This window comes from Pundamilia nyererei, unplaced genomic scaffold (assembly GCF_000239375.1).
Source record: "Pundamilia nyererei isolate P.nyererei 1_Seehausen unplaced genomic scaffold, PunNye1.0 scaffold00003, whole genome shotgun sequence".
Taxonomy (NCBI): Eukaryota; Metazoa; Chordata; class Actinopteri; order Cichliformes; family Cichlidae; genus Pundamilia; species Pundamilia nyererei.
In genome coordinates, this window is record NW_005187404.1 from 4,588,761 (window position 1) to 4,603,236 (window position 14,476).

At 42.4% G+C, this 14,476-nt stretch overlaps 1 protein-coding gene across 2 annotated transcripts in view; it reads right to left on the reverse strand.

Annotated features, from left to right (window-relative positions):
- The window catches only part of gucy1a2 (guanylate cyclase 1, soluble, alpha 2), a 46,296-nt gene extending 37,709 nt beyond the window's left edge, over positions 1 to 8,587 (reverse strand). The window contains exons 1-2 of one of the 2 annotated variants that reach the window (XM_005720726.1): positions 7,892 to 8,587; positions 7,191 to 7,524 (exon numbers count right to left, since the gene is read on the reverse strand). In XM_005720726.1, the coding sequence (XP_005720783.1) occupies positions 7,191 to 7,508 (318 nt within the window). In that variant the 5' untranslated portion in view covers positions 7,509 to 7,524; positions 7,892 to 8,587. Of the gene's footprint in view, positions 1 to 7,190; positions 7,525 to 7,613 lie in introns of both variants that reach the window. The other variant, XM_005720725.1, reaches the window with a different exon arrangement.
- Between the last annotated feature and the right edge of the window lie 5,889 nt (positions 8,588 to 14,476).

Consider the following 14,476-nt stretch of genomic DNA (forward strand, 5'->3'; position numbering starts at 1 on the left):
GTGTGTGTGTCTTGCAGACAGAGAGGGAATGACAAACATAAAGGCTAGTGAGTTGTGAACATGCAGCACAAAAAACATGAGAAATGATGAGAAGTAGTCAGGGAACCAAGCTGTGTGTGCGTCATCAGGCGTTTTAAAAGGTGAACGCAGTTAGACGTCATATTGTAGCTAACCTGCATGTTAGCTGCTTAAAAAACACCTGATGACACAAACACGTTTTGTCACTTTTTAGCACCAGTTGGCCACAGATCAGCCAAACAGCATGAGCACAACTCCCAGATATAAACACACCCAATGGGCTGTACTTTTCAAAAAGCAATAGTGAAGAAAAACAACATACTTTCACTGTGTATTCATACAAAGCTTCTATATACAGCATAGTTGTGTATGTATATGTGTTTTTTGTCATGTCTTCCTCTCGTCATCGCCAACTGGTCACGGCAGACGGCTGCCCCTCCCTCAGCCAGATTCTGTTGGAGGGTCTTCCTGTTAAAAGGGAATTTTTCCTTCCCACTGTCACCAATTTCTTGCTCAAATGGTTGGGATTTACCTCACAACATAAAGCGCCTTGGACCAACAGCTCTTTTTATTTGGCGCTATATAAATAAAGTTGAACTGAATTAAATGTACGTACAGAACAGAACGAGTGTTTTCTCATGACAGCCTGACTCCTTTAAATGCATCTTTCATGAAGCTATTCACTGGCCACATTACATTATAATAATACTTACTGTAAACCTGGCCAAACACACAGGCACACACTGGTATCAGCCCTAAATGTGCAAACCTACTGTACACACTCATGATCATTAGTCTACATTGTTGCATCCCTGGCCTGTTTACTGTACACACATTAATCTCATTCAGTTACACAAAGGTGCTGAGATAGTAGGATTTGGTAAGCGTCGAGTTACCAAATCAAGATGCCCAACTTGTTGCTGTGGGTTATTTAAACTCTCAGCTGGGAGCAACAGAACGATACTGAATGGGTGATAATGAACATGTTAAATTGCATACTATATAAAATGAATACCAATCGTTGCATTTTATCTGGATTTTAAGGCTCTCTCTGAGAACAGTTCAGCAGTTAATGTGACTATAAAGCGCGATAAGCGTAATGCAGCCAGTGTCACAGACACGACAGTGGAGTGAATATTTGATGACATCTAGCTGCTTCCTCTACAAAGGTTGAACACACTCATTGTAAATCACTTTAGAAAACCGTGTCTGACAAACGGATGGAAAGCAAAAACAAAACAGGTTTGAAAATTGTCACTACAAAGGTCGACCTACGCTTTGCACAGAGGTTTGTTCGGATACGGTTGCGCATCTGTTTGTTTTGAACTGTCCTGTTTTCTTCTACACTTTCACATTTCAAACCAGCCTCTGGACATGAGTCGAATAAAGCAGCCAATTTTCCCAACACGGAGGTCTGCACAATGCATGGTTGACATTTGGGAGTTGTGTGTGTGTGTGTGTGTGTCAACTCGTCTGCAGGCCTCCTCCAGCCTGCATTTAACCACAACACTCTTCTCTAAGACGGCTCGTGGAGATTTTTCTTGTATATTTAAGGGAAACAAAATCTCAGCTTGCAGAGGTGAGGTAAACTCTGGTCACTTGGGGACAGCTATGCAGGAATAAAAGTCAATCCAAAGGAAAGCATCCAGTGTAAGGCCTTTAATAAGTCAGTAACAACCTTCAGCCTTGATTACTCACAGGCCCATTAGCTGTTAAAATACTGTTATATGTCACAATTGCAGCTACTCAGATCCAGTTTCAGTAAAAAAAAATGTATCTGAACAAACAGAGTTCATGACTTGTGCTTTTTTGTATACTTGGTACCTTTGTGTGTGTGTCTGTGTGATATCCCCTTTAGAACAGCTCCCACTCCTGTGCTATGCATGGTCATTTGGGTTGAGGAACCATGCTCTGCTTGTAGGTGGTGCTGTCAGCTAACACGTCTGCTAAACCTGTCTGCCTTAGCTGCTAGAGCTAAGGAGGAAATGTTCATCTTCTAAAAAATGTAATTTAACAGTACAAAAAACAACAGTTTTAATGAAATAACAGCTGCATCTGATGTGATTATTGATTGTTTGGATTGTGATAGACTGTGTGGAATAGGAAATTGTGCTAATACTGACATGACAGCATCATACAGGTATTGCAGGTTGCATATCCATGAGGTTCCACCACACCCCAAAAGTGCTCTGTTGGATTGAGATCTGATGGCTGTGGAGCTCATTTAAGTACACTGAAGTCACTGTAGTGTTCAAGAAACCAGTATGAGATTAAGTGCATTGTGACATGATGCTCAGCTGGTACTGTGGCAAGAAACCCAAAATTACACCACCACCAGATGCAAGACAAGATGGATTCATACTTTTATCTTGTTTGCACCAAATTCTGACCCTTCATCTTTCATCCCTATTCTAATGCTCAGATTGAACTTCAGCAGGTCGTCTTGACCGTGTCTACATGCCTAAATGCGCTGATTTACCGCCACACGATTGGCTTAGATATCTGCACAAATGAGCAGTTAACCTCTTAAGCACCCACACACCCAAAGATGGGAGCAAAAGGGAGGAGATTGCGGAGATCAGAAAACTGCTGGAGGCTTAACAGCTTAAAGCAGTGTGTCTAATAAAGTGGCCAGTAAGTTTATTTATTAAAACATGAAGATTCCTCCACCAATTTGAATTAGCAGAGTCAGTACTTCATGACTCCTCATACAATATAAATGTGGGTAAAGTCACCAGAAGGTGACAAACTCATTGTGAAGAAATCCACAGGGGAGAAGATGACAGACAGCAGCAGGAAGGTAATCCTATAATTAATTAATTATGTAACAGGTAATCGATATTTGTAAGCAGTGTAGCTTCCAGCAACACTGATCTACTCTTTAAGGATTTACACTCTAGGACGTACTCTAGAGTTTCACTTTTTTCATATCTGTGACCAACACTCAGGGCTGATCAGCATTACAGGTCACAAAGCTAATGGCCACCCTTCATGTGTGTACACAAAACTAAGCGCACAAGAAACAGGCAGAGCATTTGACCACATGTAATTGTGGGTGAGCACGGATGTATCTGTGTGTGTTATTTCTTCTAGGTCAGTGTGAAGACAACCACAGAGAGCACGCTCTGTTCCGTCGGTCACGGTCCAGTGCAATCAGTAGTCGACACTGCTTCTGCACGCACCCATTGTGTGCTTGAGCAGAGTTTGTGTGAGAGGGAGAACAAAAAAGATAATAAACAACGTGTTGTTTGATCAGTCAGTGAGTTAATTTGCATATGTATGTCGCTACTTACGGCTCCATTTTAATCCCTCCCCATTCCTGTTTCTATCCCTCCCTACATTTACATAGTAAAGAAACATGATAAGGAGACGTTTACGCCACGGCTTTTTGGCAGAGCTGCTCTAACACACAAATGCCCATCAGACCTTGGACATTTTCCCTTTTTCTGTGATCAAAGCACATCATAATGACCCGTAAGGATGCCAAACTGTTGCATATTATTGCAAAAAAAAACACATACATGCATGTAGACACACACACACAGTTCCAGAGTCATCCACATGTACAGTAAATGCTGGATATTACCATCATTGAGTGTTGTACTAATCAGTCTTTAAGTGTTCCCTCTTCCCTATTTTTTCATAGATCTATTAAAGATCAGGGCCAGTAAGAGCTGCAGCTGAGAGTTGAAGCTGGCTCTCACTGGTCCTCTCCAATATACACCAACTTCAGTTTTTTTCAGCTATGCTATTGAATATTGTTATTTTGCGAGGTTATGCCTGGCCATTGAACAAAAAAGAAAAGAAAAGCAGACAATCGCTGCTCTTCTGCATCGATTTCACCACAACATCTATTTCTCGCAGGAATGGGAGCACGAGAGCTGAGTGTTTGCAATTTGGAGAAACCTATTCCCGCAACCAACCGTAGCCTGATGAAAACACAGGAGTGCTCTTGCTCCGTGGAGTACACACAGATCTTGTAACCATATGAGAGCAGATTAGAAGCAAAGACTGTTATGTATTGTATACCTAATGGTCATCTATTCAGCTATTATACTTATCTCTGTCCAAGTGGAACAAGATGTTACCGCTGCGATGACGAAGCATCCCAGCGGTAACATCTGATAAAGCTTTATTCTTCATTAGTCCCCCAACAGACCACAAACAAGACAAGACTATACAGTGCCGCTGCCTTCATTTTCACCATTTCAGGCCATTTTGACTGTCAAGAAAAAAAAATCCCCATTACATCCATGTCTTTGATCCCTAAAATCTACTCAGGGATAAAAGGAACAAGGACTGTGAAGTTTAAGGTATTTTTTTTTAAATAAAAACACTGAACCTAGTGCCGGTACCAAAGGGAATCAAGCATAGGCTGTATATAAACAATGGACAACGCCACTGACATTTGTGGACTTACATTTTGATGATTTGAGTTGACCTCATCACCATCACAACTCCCATGATCATCATTGGGAGACACAATAATCGATAGACAGCCACACCATGATGCATGTATTCTGTATACCCAGGGGTAAACATACAGAATACACGCATCATTGCTATTCTGTATTTTACTGTTAAGCCCAACAACCTCAACAGCCTCCAGTTCAATCTCGGGCTCAGCCCTGACTGCTACTCTAAGCTGGTCAGTTGTAAGCAATATCAAATTTTGATTTTGACTCACATCTCAAAGCTTATCCAGTCCACATTCTTACATCTAAGATCCGCCTTCAGCTGGTCTGCTTTTCACTTCTCTTTATGCTTCTCTTCACTGGGTTCCATTAAAGCTCAGAATCTGTGTTAAAACTTTATCAATAACTATTAAAGTCCTACATGGCCATGCTCCTGCTGCTATATAGCAGGCCTACTGAGCCTGGCTTCTCTGATCATTCAATCGGGACCTCTTAACTGTTACACACTCCATTTTAAAACCAGAGGCGATCGCACTTTTTAGATTGCAACACCTAAAATTTTGGATCAGCCATCCTCAGCCCTGAATGCTGAAAACTGCTGAAAATTCATTTTTATAAATTGCCTTTTCCTTAATTTTTATATTTGGCTTTGGTTTGATTCTAATACGTGCATGGAAGTATGCATGTGGGACTAGAAGTATGACCTTATGTTTGACTGTATGCTGGGAACTGAAAACTTATCTTTAATGTGTGGTTTTATCCAAACATTGCAGCACTTTGTAATTGTGTGTTTTAAAAAGTGCTGTAAACATAAGTAATGTAGAATGAACATCACGCAGTATTCACTAAGACTTAAGTAAGTGAAGCTATAAACTCGTTAAGGAAGTGTTTACTGAGGTGCTAAATTACGACACGAGGAGTCGTCTTTAGTCTTGGACACGTTTGTTTTTGCAAAACAGATGAGTCACGGTTTGCTGGTTATTAGCAAAAAAACAACAACACAAGTTTAACACAATTGTGCATTAGAGCATATCAGGACCTGGAAGTTAATTCCATATTTTACACACAGTCTATGGAGTCAATGTGGCACTCCATTTATCCATCCATCTTCTTTGGTTTATTCAAGTCACAGTCATGGGGGTGCTGGAGCCGAGCCCAGCTGTCATAGGGTGAGAGGCAAAGTAGACCCTGGACATGTCTCCGGCCTGTCTCAAGTCTCAGCAACACACTTTGTGGCTCAAAGTCTTCAGCTTGTGTCTGATTTACTTCCCACTCATGTTAAACCATGGCCAAACTATCACAAACTACTCAGGTTCATAATCTTTTAGATTTTCAGCATGAAATTGCAAAGTCACAAACCAATGACCAAATACTCAGGATAGATACATATTTCACTCACAACAGAGCAAGAAGACTACTCTTGTGCTGATTTTGTCATTTTTAGAGTTGGGCAATGTCTACTGAACTCCTTCATGACAACATTTACAGTTCAATATCCTAAACAGGCATCAGGATGTAACGACAGACTACTTGCAATAAACGCACTATAGTATTTTTTAATTATTTTTATGCACCTAAACTAACAGATGTTTTTACTGAAGCACTGTGGCTAAATAAGCTTCTTTTATACTTGAGCAAATCAGGTACAAAGAGACATTCACAACAGTCATCCTATTCCTCGATTTGTTGTTTTATTCCCCAGTTTATTCGTAGCATGCACATTTTTCTGGTGCTTACAAATATCTCTAGGAAATATCTTCTCTGTCCAGAAAGAAGTTTGGAATAGGCGAGTGCTTAAACCCAGTTTTAAGGCACCAAAAAGCAACATTATGGTGACACTGATAATATACAAATACCTTAATATCATAAGTATTGGAGATTGTGGTATAATTTATTTAAAAGCTGATGTCCTGTCCCCAACTGGTACTTTTGTTTTACCCACATCTGTCTGTCCATCTGTTTACTTATTTTCTATTGTTGAGTAACTACAGAACAACAGATGCAATCAAATCCCAAACCGATGTACCATCGCGAGGGACAGTGCAATAGCAGATTCCCTAATAACACGCCATCCATCACAATCGCACTCAGTTCTAATAGCGGTTTTATTGTATTACAGCCTGTCACACAACTGAGACACGCAGACACAGCAGCAGGCTCATTCGCCACACTCCCAGCATCCTCGCATACACACAGACGAGCCATGGGCATCGCTCTCTCTGTCTCTCTCTAACTCACAACAACATATTTATTATATAATCAGCCAGATGATTCAGGCTATCAGAGGTGAAGGATGAAAAGAGGCTTTTTTCGTAGACAGCACAGCACACATCCTATCATGATGTAAGAAAAGACATTGTCTGGGTTTTTGGGAGTAACACACTAATGTGGAGAGGCTTGAATGTTGTTGTTGGGTTGTTTTTGTTCCTTCTGAACTTTGGAGACATCTCTGAGCAGTGAAATAAATGCATCAGGATATTTGAGCCTGCTGGTTTTAAATTACAGGTTTCATCTTCAGGAGACCTGATTTGGTCAGTAATTGACCTAATTGTATGACAAACAAGGCGTTTTTTAATGATTTAGAAGAATACTTTATCGTTTACACAAATTCACACACACTTTAAGTCCCTGATGTGACCAATATTCTGACAGCAGGAGGCAAAATGCACCTGAATCACCGCAACTTTCTTTAGAAACATGTTAAAGACAATTGATGAGGTCACAGTGAAGCTTTTTCACACTTGTTTGAAATCCTACCGTGGGTGAGGTCAGCCGCCTCAGGCTCTCCCCCAGCGAGTCGAGGTTCACCCTTCTCCTCCTGGTGACCCTCTTGTGGGGTCCGCCGGGTGCTTGCTCCTCACCCGCCGGGAACACGGTCCTCTCGGCGGGGCTGCGGCCGTTCCAGAGCACCGCTCTGTGGGAGGAGGGGAAGGAAGAGAAGGGGCACCCTCGGATCTCCTCCGCCGGCTCCAACCCGCCGTCCCCTCCGTCTCCCCCGGGGCTTTCGAGCCCACAGTCCGAGCCCACCGAGCTGCTGAACGACTCCGAGGAGATCTTGCGCGACGACGAGGACATGGTGGTGGTTGCGCTGCTGAGAAGAAGAGGAGGAGGAGGAGGATGGTGATGATGATAACAGTGGCGGTGTTAAGGATGAGGATGATGCTACAGTCGGCTCCGTACCACGTCCACCTGTACACCGGGGAGTCATCAGATAGTGGGGGGAGGGAGGGCTGGCTGGTTGAGAGGAAAGGCTTGTGTGTATATGTGTGATTATGCGCGCATGCTGTGTCGGTGTGCGGGTGAGATAATGTCCAGTCCTGCCCGTGTCTGTGTATGCATATGAGACGCGTCTGCCTGCGTGTGAGACGCGGGGAAAGAGAGAGAGAGGAGAGGGTGAGGTCGACTGAGAGCGAGAGCACTAACGGCACGCAAGCATTTATGAAGGGGGAGGGTATCACCTCTTTAAAACCGTCCTCCGTTACCCCCCTAAAAAACGTCCTCCTCGCCGCTCCCCCGGGTGGCCAAACACTCCAGCGGATGCTTCCGATTAAAAATGAGGAGCGGAAGAATTCATCACGCCCGGCAACAGTGTTTATTTTTAATAAAAGACGCAACTATTTTGAAGGACATGTCCCCCTAATTGCCGAAACTGCAGAGCATAACGCGCTGGTCCACCGATGATCCAAACACATGGTAATTATTCCTCTTGCACGCTGGAGAATTTAACAGCATCAGAAAAAAAATGTAACGTATCTTCCTTTTTTTTTCTCCTCACGCTGCCCAGAAATCCCCAAAGTCACCGCAGATGTGAGATGCGTCTGCTTCCCTCTCTCTCCTCCTCCTCCTCCTGCTCTTAGTCCTCTGCGACAGCGGTTCTCTTGTCGGTCCTCCAGCTGCTAACCGCAGTCCGGGCATTCCTCCATCTTTTTATTTCCGCTCCTTCACGGCAGCTCCTCGGCCCTTTTTTGTTGCTTTAAGAAGTGGCCGGGGTAGAGGTGAGCTAGAAAGGTAAAAGCGCGCGCGAGAGTGAGCGCGAAAGGTGAGCCAGCAGTAGCAGCACGCGCCAGTGGTGCTTCTAATCTGCGAAGCACGCGCTGTGAAGTACGCGTCAACGCGCTACTCTGCGCTGGAAAACAAACCAGAGCCAATCGATAGACAGACGGAGTTGGGCAATGTCATAGTCTGTGTACTTTAGTTTATTTTTGTATTACATTTTTTATTTTGTATTTATTATTACTTTTATTTATTGTTTATTATTATGTCTTTCGTATTAGGAATTAGAGCCATTTTCATACATAACCCCCCCCCCCCCACACACACACACACACACAGACACACACACACGCACACAGACACACACAGACGCACACATACACACACACACACACACAGACACACACACTCACGCAGACATTGGACAAAAGTAATTGGACAATGACAAACTGACATAACTGAAGAGCAGTTAACTAGTCAGTAGGTTGCTGGTTCGCTTCCTGACTGCTCAAGCCTTCATGGGATGTTAGATAGACGCACTGAAAGCAGTGCTTGTGTGAAGGAGTTATGTTGTATAAAGTGCTCGGGAAAAGCGTTAAATGAAAAGGCGCCAAGTGAGGGCTGTTCCCTAAAATAGCTAGCAAAAGTAGCTCCTAAGATTATAAAGGGACCTGGGCTTCCATTTCAGTGAGTGTGGGAAGCACATCTCCCATGAAGGATATACTACCAATGCTGAATGCACCGGATAGTCTTCATTAAACTTTAAATGTTTATTAATACAGAATCAGTATTGATCATTTTTGATTCCAACACTGCCATTTTCACTTTCAATAAAATAGATTAAAATCACTGTGGTTGTGTGTTTTCAGATCTTAAGTAAAAAGTGACGTTACCTTGGATGAAAGCAGATGTTTTCTCCAAAAACAAAAAGCAAAAAACATGCTCTCTGAAACAGTAATTAAAGACGAATCAACTATTCATTCATTTCAAATATGCTATTCATACATTCTCAATTGATCTGTAGTTCAAAATGTGTTGTAGACTCTACTGTGAATGTGTGTAATATGAACACCATGTAAAGTATTAAAGACAATTTTTGTTTAAAATCATGTTAGTTTGTCCATTTACTTTTGAGCAACCGGAAAAGGGGTGAAATATAAAAATGGCTGTAATTAGTACACAGTGAATGCAATACTTTTAAATTAAATGAATTAAAGATGGAAGTCTCCATACTGTCATTAACATGGTTTCATAATTGTGAAATCTTGGCAGACAACAGTCTGCTCCTCAATTAACTAACAGGAAATGGCACTCGAGCAGCATCAGATTGTAATCAAACAACAGCCGTGGTCAATAAGCCAGGTCCGTGGCAATGTGCCAGATATGTTCAGCTCGGGTTTACATGGACGAACATGGCTCTAAAGGGTGATAATGGAGCTCGCGGCGGTGGCACATGCTTGCTGTATCTGATCAGAGGACAGAATGACGATCAGTCTGGCGCTAACAACAGTCACGACCTTGACCTCTATTAGCAGATCATGTTCATTATTGGCCCCAATGGACCAATCAGAAAGACACTGAGTCAGACAGACATAGTGCATGTATATGCTCACACACCCTAACACAATTTCCTGAAGGTGCGCGCTAATTCATTTGACTTTCTGGAGCAGCGTGACCCCAATCCACTGCATATCATTTTATTTTTTCTCTTCTCTCTAACTCACACCCACACACTTTCTCTTGTGCATAGACAACCACACACTCACACACACACGAACGCCTTCTTTTTCTTTCCTTATCTGTCTGCATCAGTCTTCCATCCATCAGTCATAATGTGGGCATTTAATAAAGCCAACACTACAATAGAATAAATGATGTTCCAAAGGAGATAAGCCTACCAGCTGAGAGACTGCCTCGAGCTGGCTGCCAGCCATCTAAAGCTAAGTACAGACAGGGCAACAGATCACTGGCTGTGCTATCATGGAAGCAGAACAGATAGAAAGGGCAACTATTGAAACACTGTGGTAATCTCCTTCAATAGGCGCATGTAACACGGATGCCATTAGACAATAGAAATGTCATCATTGAAATAACGGATGAAGCAGTCCAACCTTGAGTGTTCTTGGCACAGCTCCTTGCTTTTCCTACAGAATTAAAAAAGGATTGATGGATGCACAGTACGTGTTCACAATGGTGGATGGACGGGCTGACAGATGAGGTCGGGCAGGAGTCTACGTGGAGTATGATGTGATCTGTGGTGAGAGTGGGGAGCAGGGGGAAGAGAGTCTGGAGAGGTGGAGGTATGCACTGGACAGAAGAGGAATGAAAGTCAGTAGAAGTAAAACAGATTACGTCTGTGAAGGTTCTCGGTCATCCAGGTCATCGTAGTCTAAGGAGCTTGGAAAGAAAAGCGTCTGGACTTCTTTAAGTTGCTTGAAGCCGTTTCACCTCTCATCCGAGAAGCTTCTTCAGTTCTGAGGTCAAATGGTGGGGAGTCCCAGATTTAAACCTAGTGGGAGTTTCCCTCCAAAGAGGGACAAAGGACCCCCGATGATCCTCTACCTAATCACATGAGCCAAGGTGTGAAAGCGGGTTTAGGTCCCAATCAGCCAGAGTTTCGGGTGAGCTCATTGTGAAACCTGGCTCCACCTTATCATGTGATTTCCTGAGGTCAGATGGCCCAGGATGTGAGTGGGCATTAAGGCGTCTGGGAAGGGAACTCAAAACTGGATAATAGATGGCAGACAGTTGGTGTCGTAAACCACCGCCTCTGTTCAAAGATGTTCGCTCACAGTGGACATAGATGGCTTCTTTCACTCCTCTTTCAAACCATCTGTCCTCTCTGTCCAAAATGTGAACATTGGCATCCTCAAAAGAGTGACCTTTATCCTTAAGATGCAGATGGACAGCTGAGTCTTGTCCTGTGGAGGTGGCTCTTCTATGTTGTGCCATGCGCTTGTGAAGTGGCTGTTTGGTCTCTCCAATGTAGAGGTCTGGGCATTCCTCGCTGCACTGTACAGCATACACCACGTAACGTGCAAAAGAGGGGTGACAGCACGCAGGGTGGAGTGGGTGGAGAAAAGTGAATTTATGAAAATGACTAAAAAGCATCTTGTGATGATTTTTCAGGCAACAGCCAACCCTGGAAAATAAATAGTTTTAACTCTTCATTTGGGCAAAGTTAGAAAATACATAAATCTGAGTGACAGGATCTTAAAAGATGAAAGGGAACACTTGCACCATGGCTCTTTCTACTCAGACCACACGTGTCTTCTGACCTGACCTCAATTACGATCCCTGGAAAGTTGCGCATCTGTATTTTGCATGACTGATGAAATCTATCTGCAGAAAAGACAGAGGCAGAACTGCCACAACGGCCCACTCAAAACCAGCTTTCCAGTAGTTCATTCCACAGTACTGCACACCAGCAGACTCAAAAGATAAAAACAATACCAGCCATACTGTCACACAATTTAACCAGTGCAGTACAACACACACAGAATGAGAAGTATTTAAATCCATACTTGTGAAATGGAGCAAAAACCCACATATAGACAAAGCCACACAGGAAACAGCATCACTGGAGTTTAAGCCAGTAAATGATGAAATGCGTATAGTTATGGAATGCACAAAGATTAGAAAGGTTCAGGCCCACGGCACACACCAGTGAGTCATGCCTTTAAGATCCTTTCGTTCTGCTGCGCGTGTGTCTGTGGCGAGCGCTGCTAAGCAGGCATGTCGGTTTCAATTTTGTGACGCAGAAGACATACACTCATGTTATTGTCTTATCTCTCTGTCAAATATCTACCTCCTGTCTATACTGAGGCAGAGTGGGTGGGGGCATAAATGAACCAAAAGCTACAGCAGATGCAACAGGATGGTGCCGGGGGTTTGCAGAATACCAGGAGTCAGGCCAGCTAAGGCAGGGATGGGAGAAGACAAATGGCTGATTTGGTCATAAATCTGCCAGAAGCCAATCTAATTGGCCATAACCATACATCACTCCACGACACTCTGACGCTATTAACCGTGAAACTGTGCCTCTCTGACACATGTACAATATAAACAACCTGCTTTACTGGTCATGAGGATGGTTTTTTTTTTAAGTACAACCAGGGTTAAAGAGTAGGAAATTGCATAAAGGAGTATGTCATAGATTTAGCCAAATTTCCACGAAAATGACCGGAATGTGACCCGACTTTTGATTTCACGTATTGAGTGATGGCTTTGTTTTTTGTTTTTTTGTCAGCTGCATCACATTCATGGCGGCAAGTGCAGCCTATTTATGCCAAAACTGTCACTCAGATGCACACAGAAAAAGAAAAAATAATAAACAACACACAGATTATTGATCGCTCATAAAAACAACAATAATAACACATAACACTGCCTTGTCAGGGAAATGAAATTTTGTCAGTGCTCATACTACAAGTAAGGGGCAATCTCCCTGGTCTCATAACACACCTGATTTCTCTTAATAAAAGAGCCGACCAGTGCCGTCTGAGGAGTATTTTAATAATGTCCCTTATTAAATAAAGAGGCCCTGTTCTGTGTACCCACAGGTTAAAAATGTAAGAAAAAAAAGAACAGGAGGAACTGCAGTGAGGTACCCAGTCACTCTGTTATGTTTTCTGACACAGGATCCTAATTTAGTGCTTTTCTTTAATAATCTGTGACCATATACACAAACTCTGCAAAATCGCATGTGTGTACACTTGCCTATGTGGTGATGACATGGAACCCTCTTTTAGAATTAAGTGACAGCTGGAAAGGATCATGAGACCACTGGGAAAGAAATTAAATCCCACGGCTGGAAAGGCAGAGAAGGGCAGCATTGGCAAGAGATGAGAATGGTGGGTATGGCATAGAGACAAGGGCTTTAATTTAGTATCCACTGTACAATTAAAGGGCCAGGTTTTTGTGATGTTAAATAATCAGACCACGTTGAATCATTTCAAAGCTTTGCCCACCTTTAATGTGACCTATAACATTTACAATTCAACTATAAAAAACAAACAAATCTGTGAGTAAAAACACAAAAATAAAAATGTAAGCTGGTTGCACAACTGTGCACACACATCAAAACAAATGCACATTTTGATTTAATCACAGCATTCAGTATTAGTCTGCATGGCACACCTTGACATGGCAGTATTTGTCCGCTTGTCATTGCAAGGGCATCTCTTGTGCACAGCCCTTCACATTGCCCCACACATTCTCGTTTAGGATTTAGATTTAGACTCTGGATGGGATGCCCAAACCTTTAATTTTCTTCTGATTAAGACAATCTTTTGTTGATTTGGATGTATGCTTGCAGTCATTGTCATGCTGAAAGGTTACATTCCTCTTCATCTTAATCTTTCCGGCAGATGCCCAAAGATTTTGGGGCAACAGTGACATTGCAAAGAACTGATTGTCCCCACAAAACTGATGAAAAGACAAGATGAAAACTAGTCAAGTAGGCTGCCAAAAGTTCTACAGGTCTACAGCAACACTGAAGGAGCTGCAGGAAAGTGCAACCATGCTGGTTGTATACTACTTGGAACGACAAACTCCAATATTCTCCATAGGTTTGGAGTTTGAGGTAGGGTTGCAAGACGGACTAAAGAAAAAAACAAAACAAAAACAATCAAGCTCAGCTACAATTTGCAAAAACAAAGCTCCCCGGAAAAAAAATCAAGTTTCCCGAAAGCATGTGGGAAATTTGTGCCAAAAGATATGTTTTGGTGTTGCAACACCAAAAGAACACCATACCTATGGTAAAGCATGGCGGTGGCAGTATCATCCTGTCATTTCAAGCATTTTATATTATAAGACCCTAAAAAATTATAAAGAAATACCAATTAGTTCTGGAACCTCTCAGACGTAAACTATATTCAATTGTGCAGGTTAGAGGTCACATTAAAGGTGGGAAAAGTTTTGAAATGATCTATTACGGTCACATAAAACTGTAATTTTAACATTTTACACATCTACTGCATATATGTAGCGACAAAATGCATTTATTATGCAAACATATGTAATTGAAACAAACTTTTGAAACACATTTC